The sequence below is a fragment of the Lotus japonicus genome, chromosome 3 (assembly GCF_012489685.1).
Source record: "Lotus japonicus ecotype B-129 chromosome 3, LjGifu_v1.2".
NCBI classification, from domain to species: domain Eukaryota; kingdom Viridiplantae; phylum Streptophyta; class Magnoliopsida; order Fabales; family Fabaceae; genus Lotus; species Lotus japonicus.
Window position 1 is genome coordinate 72,252,735 of NC_080043.1, and position 12,485 is coordinate 72,265,219.

The 12,485-nt window shown below is 38.6% G+C and overlaps 2 protein-coding genes across 2 annotated transcripts; one reads left to right on the forward strand and one right to left on the reverse strand.

Moving 5' to 3' along the window:
- Positions 1 to 1,604: 1,604 nt before the first annotated feature.
- Positions 1,605 to 3,350, reverse strand: LOC130744668 (uncharacterized). The gene has a single exon (XM_057596833.1). It carries the CDS (start codon positions 3,348 to 3,350, stop codon positions 1,605 to 1,607), a length of 1,746 nt encoding a protein of 581 aa, XP_057452816.1.
- Positions 3,351 to 10,882: 7,532 nt separating this feature from the next.
- LOC130742518 (uncharacterized) lies at positions 10,883 to 12,104 on the forward strand. The gene is made up of 4 exons (XM_057594615.1): positions 10,883 to 11,017; positions 11,102 to 11,218; positions 11,291 to 11,478; positions 11,569 to 12,104. The coding sequence occupies exons 3-4, from the start codon at positions 11,320 to 11,322 to the stop codon at positions 11,800 to 11,802; spliced, it is 393 nt and encodes a 130-aa protein (XP_057450598.1). The 5' UTR covers positions 10,883 to 11,017; positions 11,102 to 11,218; positions 11,291 to 11,319; the 3' UTR covers positions 11,803 to 12,104.
- The last annotated feature ends 381 nt before the right edge of the window (positions 12,105 to 12,485 follow it).

Below are 12,485 nucleotides of genomic sequence, written 5' to 3' on the forward strand. Positions count from 1 at the left end.
GTTATCTATTTTATAGTCCTCACACATGAATGAAATTTGTGTATATAATTTCAATTAGATAACGGTGTATATAATAATGTCAATTGAATGTGGTGGCAGAGAAACCTTGACATATGTTTTGTAACTATTGGTAACTAAAGATTAATGCTCTTAATTTGCAGGGCCAGAGAATTGAGGCAACTATCAGAAAATCGCTCATAAGGAAGCTTTTTGGTGAGGTTGTTGAAGGAAATATATATAAGATAAGTTATTTCTTTGTGGTCCCTAATGGTGGAGTCTACAAGGCCTCTCAACATTGAAATTATGGGTCCTCTAGAACAGATGTCCTGCACGATGCTGGGACGACCGATTAGCACAATCGATTACTTGCAACAAATAAACATAAGAATAAGTAAAAGACACAAGACACAACAATTGGTAACCCAGTTCGGTGAAACCTTCACCTACGTCTGGTTAGCTTACGCCCAAAGAAAGGAATTTCACTATCTCAAGATCTAGGTATTACAGACACTCATGAACACAACAAGTTCATAGCTCTTAACCTAATCTACCCAGTGAACTTCTACTTAGAATAACAACCTAAGTATGAGAGCCCTTCTCACTTTCTCTCACTCACTGCCACAGTGAATGGTAATAGCAAATCACAAGTTTGTTTGAACACTCAAACACAACACAGAATGTAGTCTTACTTTATAGAACCAGAGAGCAAGACTCATTCACAATTAACAAGTACAAAGAACAACTTACAACTACAAAACACTTGATATTCAATCAGTTTCTCCTCTGTACCTTCAAGCTTCCGTTCTTTGTCCTTTTATACTTCAGCAGAGGCGGCACTAGGGTTTCTTGGGCTGAAGAACAACTCTCATCCAACTCATATCATTACAGAATCTTCCAAGATATGATATGAGTGATCAACAATTAAAACATAGAAACATATCTTCAATCAATGATTTGTTCCAATAATACACACCCTGCAAATAACTCCCTTCAGCCAGTTACTTGATTCTCAAGTAACAACAAAACAAACCCTATAAGCAGATAACAAAGGGATCCACACAGCTCGCCAGCAAGGACAATTGTCCTATCCTTCACAAAGACAGATGTCCCAACATCGTCTTTGACATCAGGTTGTTTTTAGCAAAATGCAAGACAACAAGGAACAACAATTTCCCCCTTTGTCAAATTTTGCCTAAAAACAACTTCATAACCAGAGAGGGTAAATAAAAGAGTCAGCAGCGGAAAAAAAAACTCCCCCTCAAATCAATGCATCTTTGTAGCCAACCATAGAGGAACTCCCCCTCAAATGATGCATCCATGTAGACTGCTTGAAGTATAAATACCATATGCATAGCAGCACACACACAACCTAACACACCAAATAATACTTGAACAGAACCAATACTTGAACAAACAGCTTGAAGAACTAGTACATAACCGGTCTTGAATAAGTCTTCATGAATATTACAGAACAGAACCATAATACCAAACCAACTAACACAACAACAACACTACTCCCCCTTTTTAGCACAAATTTGGCAAAGATGGAAAGAATCAAAGCACAGCCAAATAAGAGTCAACTAGTACAACTACTAGGACAAGTACTAAACATCAGAAGAAGAAGAGTGCTCTTCTTCATTATCTGCAGATCCTTCCTTCTCAGCAGCAGCTGCAAACTCACCTTCTTGACCAGCTTCCTCCTTGAGACTTTGAATCAACGCATCCACCTTAAGCTTCCTTGCAGCAGCAGCCCTGATGGTTTCTTGCAACTCCTTAGAAATATCTTCCAATTCAGAAAGAACACTCTTTGTGCCAGAAGCTGACATAGAAACAAGCACAGATGTCCTATTGGATGGCAGATCAATGTCCAGGACATGAGGTTCCAAGAATAAGCGATGATCCAAGGTAATAGGATTTCCCCTGGAAAAGGGCACATCATTCACACCAAGAATATGAGGATGTTGTTTCAGTATGATAGCAGTCAGAAGTGAAGGAAAAGAGACAGGAAGCTTCACTGCACAAGTCTCAGCATGCTTCAGGGTTTGAGTAAACACAAAAGAGCCAAAATCAAAATGTATCTCAGTCCCTATGCGGTAAATGAGTTTGGTTAACATAGCAGAGACACCAGAAGTATGATTAGAGGGAATCCAATTTACCACTCCAATCCTGTTGAGAATAGCATACTTCACACTTAAAAACCCAGGAGACAGTAACTTCTTAGAAGGCCATTTCTTCACCTTCCCTGCAGTCAATTCCTCAGCAACATTGTCCAAAGACAGCTCTTCTTCAACAAACTCAACCACACTCCTTCCAAGCGCTTGATTGATTATAGCAGGGGAGAAATGCACACATTTTCCGCGCACAAAAACTTTCCTGAATTCAGGACTTTCAGGATTACCAACATCATCAGACAGATTAACTAGAAACTCCTTCACGAGTCTCTCATGACACTTACCAATATCCAGAACAGTCTTTCTCAGACCAGCCCGTGTGATAAGAGCAATAATCTCCTTGCATTCCAAAACATAAGAACCAATTTCCCTCTCTTTTGCAATTCGACGCTGGTACACAAACTTCCACTTGAGAGCATTCTCAACAGCATGAAAGGAGACATTATCAAGAGGAATAGAGGGAACATCCTGAGGAACACGCTTACCAGAGAATTTCTTCTTTCCAGAAGCCGTGATGTCCAGGACATCGGCTTCGACATCTGAATCAGAGTCCAAGTCCACCCTGGAAACTTTCTTCTTCTTCTCAGTAGTCTTCTTAACTCTCTTGCCAGAAGACTCCACAGCCTTTTGCTTGCCTTTCACTGTCACATCTACTTGTCTGGATTTGTAAGAGACAGGAGTGGATTTGACTTTCTTCTTTTGAACAGAAGGGGTTTCTTCAACAGAAACCCTTTTTCTTTTCAGCAATCTATCAGCCACACTTGCCAATGGAACTTCATCTAAGTCGTCATCGTCAGAAATCTCCAGAACCGTTGGAAGGGCTTTGGTCGACTCTTCTGAAGAGACTTCCTTGGTGTCTTCACTCTCGGAATCAGAGTCTTTGGAGGATGAAGAAACATCTGGAGAGATCTTCTTTGCAGATTCATCAGAGCGAGAGTCATCTGATGGAAGGGCAGATGTCTTGACATCGGGCTCACCAATCGCAGGAGAATCCTCAATTGAAACATCCTCAGAGACAGTGGTGTCAAGATGTTTCTCAATGGATGCACGAGACTTGGTGCCAACAACCTTCTTGGATTGAGCGGAGGAACTTGCTTTCAATCCCATTACCTTGACTCCTCCATAAGTCTTCTCAATCTTGCCTTTCACAGTTTCTTTCTTGCCTGAGACTTGAGACATGATGCAGTGATTGCGTAAAAAGAACAAATTTAGAAAAATGAACAAGAATGTTGAGTAGAGAAAAACAGAGGTTACTAGAGCAAAGATCTCAATTTGATGTAAGACTGGAATGTGGCCGTTGGTGATGATTATATAGCAGTTGAGTGAAAGAGAAGCAACCGTGGTGATGATGTCATAACGACAGTTAATGGTAGTTACGAGAAAACTAGCCGTTAGACCAAAAAGGGGCCTTAATTGCTATGCTCCTTCGAAGAGGCAAATCCCAAGATTTCCTCTCAATTTGACAAATGTAGCAGCATCTAAAGGCTTTATAAAAATGTCTGCCAATTGTTTCTTTGTGGATACATGTTCCAATGTGACAATTTTATCCTCAACCAATTCTCTGATGAAATGATGTCTGATATCTATGTGCTTGGTTCTGCTATGTTGAATGGGGTTTTTGGTAATGTTGATGGCACTTAAATTGTCACAATATAATGTCATGACATCCTGCTTGACTTCATACTCCTTCAGCATCTGTTTCATCCAAATAAGTTGAGTACAACTACTCCCGGCAGCAATATATTCAGCTTCAGCAGTAGATAGAGACACACAGTTTTGCTTCTTGCTGAACCAAGAGATCAAGTTATTCCCTAAGAAGAAACACCCTCCAGATGTACTCTTCCTATCATCAGCACTCCCTGCCCAATCTACATCACAATAACCCACTAGAGAAGGACTGGTATCGTGTGTATACAGAATGCCATAGTCACATGTGCCATTTATGTACTTGATGATCCTTTTCACTTGTAAGAGATGACTAGCCTTTGGTGCAGCTTGGTATCTTGCACAAGCACCTACAGCAAAAGAAATGTCTGGTCTGCTAGCAGTGAGATACAAAAGACTCCCAATCATGCTCCTATACAAACTTTGATCAACATCCTCTCCCTGATCATCTTTTGTCAACTTGATATGAGTAGCAGCAGGAGTTCTTTTATGCCCAGATTTTTCAAGCCCAAACTTTTTCACAATGCCTCTGGCATACTTACTTTGAGAGATGAACATTGAATCTTCCATTTGTTTGATCTGAAGTCCCAGAAAATAGTTCAACTCACCCACTAAACTCATCTCAAACTCTGACTTTATTTGTTGGACAAAATGTTCCACCATCGTGTTCGACATTCCCCCAAAAACAATATCATCAACATATATCTGTGCTATCATGAGGTTTCCTCTGTCATTTTTCATGAATAGTGTCTTGTCTATTCCTCCCTTGCAATAGCCATTCTTTACCAAGAACTCTGTGAGTCTTTCATACCATGCTCTAGGAGCCTGTTTTAGTCCATACAATGCCTTCTTGAGTTTGTAGACATGATCAGGATGATGTGGATCTGTAAATCCCTTTGGTTGTTCAACATATACTTCCTCATTCAGATATCCATTTAGAAAAACACTTTTGACATCCATCTGGAACAATCTGAATTTCAAGAGGCAAGCTACTCCCAGTAAGAGCCTTATTGATTCCAACCTAGCCACTGGTGCAAAAGTTTCTTCAAAGTCTACCCCTTCTATCTGAGTGTATCCTTGAGCAACAAGTCTTGCTTTGTTTCTAGTCACTACACCATTTTCATCTGACTTGTTCTTGAAGATCCACTTAGTACCTATGATGTTTACTCCTTCAGGTCTAGGAATGAGATCCCATACTTCATTTCTTCTGAACTGATCGAGTTCTTCTTGCATTGCATTTATCCAGTACTCATATGTCAGAGCTTCCTTGACATTCTTGGGTTCTACCTTGGATATGAAACATTCATGAGCAATATAGCTTTTAGCCCTGGTAGTAACCCCTCCTTTGGGATCACCAATAATATTTTCTTGGGGGTGATTCTTTTGGACTCTGATTGAAGGAGCTTTATTTGTAGTGGTCATCTCTTCCTCTTGCTCATCGGAGCTAGTCTCTGATTCAATGTCGAGGTCAATAGTTGGAACATCGGCTAGGACATGTGGACTATCATCATCTTCTGTTGTACTGGATTCCTCTCTTTCACTTGGTTGATCATCAACAGAGACATTCGCAGATTCCATCATGACCTTTGTTCTGGTGTTGTACACTCTGTATGCTTTGCTGTTTGTAGAATACCCCATGAAAATTCCTTCATCACTCTTAGGATCTAACTTTCTTCTTTGTTCACGATCAGCCAGAATGTAACATTTGCTACCAAAGATGTGAAAATGTTTCACAGTTGGCTTCCTTCCTTTCCAGATCTCATATAGAGTGACTGTAGTTCCAGCTCTAATGGTTACTCTATTATGAATGTAGCAAGCAGTACTCATTGCTTCTGCCCAGAATTTGTTGGAGATTTTCCTTGCATGCAACATTACCCTGGTGGATTCCTGAAGTGTCCTATTTTTCCTCTCAACAATACCATTCTGCTGGGGAGTGATTGGAGCTGAGAATTCATGAGTTATACCTTCTGAATCACAAAAGTCAGAGAATTTAGAATTCTCAAATTCTCTTCCATGGTCACTTCTGATTCTAACTATGGCAAAGTTTTTCTCAGTTTGAAGCTTTAGACATAACTTCTTGAATATGTCAAAGGTTTCAGATTTCTCCCTCATGAAATCAATCCAAGTGTACCTGGAAAAATCATCAACACACACATAGACATATTTCTTACCTCCCAAGCTTTCAACCTGCATGGGCCCCATTAAGTCCATGTGAAGAAGTTCAAGCACTTTTGTTGTAGTGGGATGCTGAAGCTTTGCATGAGATGTTTTGGTCAACTTTCCAATCTTGCATTCACCACATATTCTACCTTCATCTACTCTTAACTTTGGTAGTCCTCGAACAGCTTCTCCAGAGATAACTTTCTACATGCTCTTGAGATTGATATGGCCCAGTCGTTGATGTCATAGATTCAGTTCATCCAACTTTGTCATCAAACACCTAGACATCTGAGCTTTTTCCTGTGAGATCCACATGTAACAATTGTCTTTAGATCTGATGCCTCTCATCATGAATTTATGATCACGTGTAGTAACCATACAATCTGCCTTGCTAAACAATACATCAAGCCCTTGATCACATAGTTGGCTTATACTGATGAGGTTTGTAGTTAAACCCTTAACCAGTAGCACATTGCACAGATCTGGGGATCCATGATTCACCAACTTTCCTATACCTCTGATTTTTCCTTTGGCTCCATCTCCAAACGTGACATACTTGCTAGAGTATTCTTTGAGATCACTCAGATACTCCTTGTTACCTGTCATATGTCTTGAACAACCACTATCAAAATACCAGTCTTCACTTGAAGAAACTCTCAGAGATGTGTGAGCTATGAGACAAGAGACTTCACTTTTGGGTTTCCATGTCATCTTTACAGGTTTTCTTTTTGAAATTTCAACCACCTTTTGAATCTGGGAATATCCATACAACTTGAAACAGTAGGGTTTGATATGACCAAACCTACCACAATAGTGACATCTCTAAGGTGTTGAACTACTGATCTTCTGAGTATTTGCATGTCGAGGCACATGTTCTGACAATAGTTTTGACAACTGACCATTTGTTGGATTCTAGACCTCAGTATTATCTTTAACACTTACAAATTTCTTTGATCCAATCTGATTGCCCTTCTTTTCAGACTTGTAGCTGAAACCAATACCTTTCACACTTCTTCCTTGTTTGCTAGTTTCTTCCAGAATTTCTTCTAGCATGTTGGATCCACTGTTCAGCATACGCACAGATTTGTAAGTATTTTCTAGTTTGCCTGTCAGTGTGGTCACTTTCTCTTGAAGCTCAGCAATGGTTAGGAGAAGTTTGGCCTTTTCAACATCTTCCAGCTTTGTGTTCCATTCATCAAGATCATCCTGCAATTTGTCAATTGTTCCCCTCAGGCTTTCATTTTCAGTTTTAAGTTGTACCATTTCACCTTCCTGTTCCTTCAGCAACTTGCAAGCTTCCTTCCATTTGATGTGCAATAACCTGTAAGTCTCTTTTAGCTCTTCATATGTCATCTCATCACCACTAGAATCTGAGTCATTAATAGTTCCTGAAAACGCATTGACTCTGTTCACAGATAGTTCTTCCTCATCTTCAGTATCTTCATCTGACCATGTCACAACCATGCTTTTCTTCTGCCTCTTCAAGTAAGTTGCACATTCAGATCTAATGTGACCATAACCCTCACATTCATGACACTGAACACCCTTGCTTTGGCCTGATTTATCTTCTTCTTTTGCCTTCTTCTGGAAATTGATGGATTTGAAATTGTCTGACTTAATGTCCTGGACATTCAGCTTATTTCTTCTATCAATCTTCCTCAGGGCTCTATTGAACTTTCTTGCAAGAAGAGCTAGAGCTTCAGATAAGTTTTCACTTTCACTGTCAGCATCATCTCCTTCACCAGTATTAGACACAAATGCAATACTTTTGGTTTTCTTCTCAGGTTTTTTAGCCAGTTTCAACTCATAAGTTTGCAAAGAACCAATCAGCTCATCCATTTTTAAACTACTGATGTCTTGAGCTTCTTCAATAGCAGTGACCTTCATTGCAAACTTGTCGGTTACAGATCTTAGAATCTTCCTTACAAGCTTTTCATCTGACATAGGTTCTCCAAGATCAAATGAAGCATTTGACAAATCACGCACACGCATGTGATAATCAGATATAGTCTCATCTTCTGTCATTACCAAGTTTTCAAACTTGGTGGTAAGCATCTGGAGTCTAGACATCCTCACCCTGGTTGTGCCTTCATGAGCAGTTTTCAAGATCTCCCAAGCATCCTTGGCCACAGTGCAAGTATTAATCAATCTAAACATGTTCTTATCAACAACATTGAAGATTGCATTCATAGCCTTCGAGTTTCCCAGAGAAGCTTCTTCTTCAGCCCTTGTCCATTCATCCTCAGGTTTTTCTTCAGGAGTAGATGTACTTCCCTCAGCTTGAGCCTTGACAGGATGTTTCCAACCTTTGACCACAGCCTTCCATGTCTTATTGTCAATAGACTTAAGGAAAGCTGTCATGCGAACCTTCCAGTAATCATAATTAGTGCCATCCAGAATTGGTGGCCTGTTAACCGATCCTCCCTCCTTGCTGTCCATGAGACCAAGAAAATATCTCCCTGGAGCTCACCCAAACAGAACAGGGGTGCCTGCTCTGATGCCAATTGAAATTCTGGGTCCTCTAGAACAGATGTCCTGCACGATGCTGGGACGACCGATTAGCACAATCGATTACTTGCAACAAATAAACATAAGAATAAGTAAAAGACACAAGACACAGCAATTGGTAACCCAGTTCGGTTAAACCTTCACCTACGTCTGGTTAGCTTACGCCCAAAGAAAGGAATTTCACTATCTCAAGATCTAGGTATTACATACACTCATGAACACAACAAGTTCATAGCTCTTAACCTAATCTACCCAGTGAACTTCTACTTAGAATAACAACCTAAGTATGAGAGCCCCTCTCACTTTCTCTCACTCACTGCCACAGTGAATGGTAATAGCAAATCACAAGTTTGTTTGAACACTCAAACACAACACAGAATGTAGTCTTACTTTATAGAACCAGAGAGCAAGACTCATTCACAATTAACAAGTACAAAGAACAACTTACAACTACAAAACACTTGATCTTCAATCAGTTTCTCCTCTGTACCTTCAAGCTTCCGTTCTTTGTCCTTTTATACTTCAGCAGAGGCGGCACTAGGGTTTCTTGGGCTGAAGAACAACTCTCATCCAAATCATATCAGTACAGAATCTTCCAAGATATGATATGAGTGATCAACAATTAAAACATAGAAACATATCTTCAATCAATGATTTGTTCCAATAATACACACCCTGCAAATAACTCCCTTCAGCCAGTTACTTGATTCTCAAGTAACAACAAAACAAACCCTCTAAGCAGATAACAAAGGGATCCACACAGCTCGCCAGCAAGGACAATTGTCCTAGCCTTCACAAAGACAGATGTCCCAACATCGTCTTTGACATCAGGTTGTTTTTAGCAAAATGCAAGACAACAAGGAACAACAAACATGAATTCAAGATCCTTTTTAATAGCAGGACAAAGATAGTGCCCCATGGGTGAGTGTGAACATCTGATTGGTGGGTAATTTGATAATTTTTGCCTTATTGGTTGAGTAATTTTAGCTGCCTATTTTTTAGGTCTGATTTCTGATCTTGCTGAACCATATTGCAAACATATGTGACAGGCTTGGTGACTGCAGTGTCCCGTGAGAAACAGGACACCAAATGTGCAAATATTTCAAGGATGATTGAACTCCAGTTGATTGATGACAGGTATGGTGTATTCATTCTTGCATCAATTATTTCCTCAGCAATCTTTTATCCATAATATGTTGTAATACTTTTCTGTCTTGATTTAATTAGGGGAAGTGTATAGTGTACTTTTTTGGAAGCTATGTTGACATTGTTACTCTTATGTCTGAGCTGATGGACAAGCTATGTTTGTGGTTGTTCTGCAGTTTGCTAAGATCAAGACTTTTTTTTTGGAAAAACCAAATATATATATATATATATATATATATATATCTTAGCAGAAGATGAATTTGCCATCTTCTAGGAGATTTAATTCCAAGAGGATGTATATATATCAATAGGGAACAAAGCCCAAGATTTAATTACATAAGATACTACTTGAGGACATTAAATAAGAACTAGAACAGTACAGGAAACATAAAAGGGGAAAACAAGAAAGGATATCCATCTCAAGACTTTTAAAGATAATTTTAATGATCATATTTATAATTTATGCATTGTGACAATATTACCACCAAAACAATTGAAATATTTGATATTTTTTTGGTAGGAAATGTTGTGGTTCATAATGTTATGTATGCTACTAGGATTCTTTGGAATCCTGAAATTCCAGAGGTTGTTGCATTTCGCAATAGGTTGGTATACACACAAACCCCTTACATTTCTATTTTCAATGTGGAATTTGATTACTTATTATTGTATTATGTGTATATGTTTGTCACATATAAGCATTGTTCTCCATGGGATTGATCCTGATCTTCCTCTTGGTGAGATTGAAAATGATGTGCGCGTGTTAACAACTGAAGAAGAATTTCTAACATTGTTTCCCAGGAAAAAGTGCAACAAATGCATGAAACTGCTGAGGTATATTTCTTCATTGCATTATAACATGACCAATTTAAAAAAAATCTCATATAAGAACAACAGAAGTCTAGACAATACATCCCTGATTTCCAATTTGTTACATTAAAGCATAGTTGACATTTGTTAATAGTATCACATGGTAAGAACAAATGAAGAAAATCATATAATAATAGGAGATGTTGTTACATTCATTCATTTATTTTTGCACATCCTTGGTATTGTAATAACTATCCACAGAAAATGTAATTTAAATTAGAAACAACTAATTGAACTTAAGATATACCAAGGTAGGCACCTAATTCTACACCACATTACTGTACTCTTGAATTTAGGCACTTTATTATGGCAAAAACCAACTCACCTTTTTCCAATTATTAGGCTGGGGTATTTGTGGTGGATGCAAAGATTGTTGGACTAGTTGATGGTAAGAAATTGTGTTATTCAGCATGTCGTTGCCACCGCGCGGTATCTCTTAAAGATGACACCTACTACTGCTCTGGCTGTGATACCAATGTGCTTGAAGTTACTCCACGGTTAGTTGGGTATTTTTTTAGTAGGCATGTGATTAGTAAGTTGAGACTATTTTACTATTTACTAATGCACATCATTCTAATCAGTTTTAGGGTTAAGATCGAAGTGTCGGATGGAGAAGATGATGCAAATTTTGTAATGTTTGACACTGACTGCCAGAATATTCTGATGAAAACATGCAAGGATTTACTCATTGGTTCAAAGTATGTATTCTCTATGATTTCGCAAGTATTTGATTGCTCGAGTTATTTTCTAATTTTATTGACTTATTTCAGGGCAAGCCTAATCTGAGTTGCCTGATCTCATGAAGACAATGATTGGGAGACTGTTCCTGTTTAAAATTGAGAAGTCAGCTGATCATGGTGCTAAGTATGATGATTCATTCAAGGTTAAGAAAGTCTGTGGTGATCAGCATGTGATTGATTTATTCAAGGATGCTGATAAAGTTAACACACCCCAAGAGGTGAGATTGTAGATTATTAATTGTGTTTGGCTTGGTTTATTAAGTTGTCTAACTTATTCATTTTACGATTTATATGCACATGCAATTAAGGTGTCAAAGTTCCCTGATTTGGAATCTGGAGAAAGTAGCGATATATCTCCTGGTATGTTTGGCAGCTACTCTGGAAACAAATCTGAAATTGATGTTGCGGCCCAGTCACTTGAGGACATATCTCATGTTGGGAGTTTTGCTTCTCCATCCTTTGTTGAAGCTCATGATGGTGGTGCTTCCTATCCCAAACCTGCCAAGAGGCTTAAGATGAAGTATGTGAAAATAGAGGAGTAGTCAATCATGGTGGACCTTTGCCTCTACTTGTTGGGGATTGAATAATGTAGTTGATGGGTACAATGATGACACATTCTTGCCAATGTAACACATTGTCCCTTTGTTTGTTATGTTCATCTTATGTTAGTGATCTCCAGGATGGTGAAAGGTCTCTAGGAACTATGTTAAAAATGCAGTAATGTATGTTACCTAAAAACTGAGCTGTGTTTACTCAGTTGTGTCTAAAAGTTATATATGTATTAGTGTCTACTAAGCTCTCTCCATCATGGAAGATGTGTACTCCATGTGCCATAGGCATGAAACTATTGCTCCATGTATTCAATGATTTTAATGGATGTAAGCATTATGTTTAATATGTGCAAAATTTCCAGATATTTATTTATATTGTGACATATCCATCATGGGAATTAAGATTTTGCCAAGCTCCAAAATATGCATTGGATGTAATATTTGTATAAGAGGGATAATTATTTGTTTGTGTTGGTCAATCTGCAAGTGTACAGATACCTCCGGGTTTTAAAATATCGAACCACAGGGATTGTGAGTGAGAATTGTGGATTTAAGCCTAAAGTTTGCAAGTTTCGAAAGCAATAAAATTCTGAAATTGATTTTGGTTGTTGGTGACAAATGGTTTGCAAAAGAGCAATATTGAAAATGTTGAAAATAACAATTGATGAAAATGC

Bases quoted from the DNA above. Each gene is read 5' to 3' on its own strand.
- LOC130742518 (XM_057594615.1), top strand. From the start codon at position 11,320: ATGAAGACAATGATTGGGAGACTGTTCCTGTTTAAAATTGAGAAGTCA. The intron at 11,479-11,568 runs GTGAGATTGTAG...CATGCAATTAAG, and splicing joins AAGTTAACACACCCCAAGAG to GTGTCAAAGTTCCCTGATTT.
- LOC130744668 (XM_057596833.1), bottom strand. From the start codon at position 3,350: ATGTCTCAAGTCTCAGGCAAGAAAGAAACTGTGAAAGGCAAGATTGAG.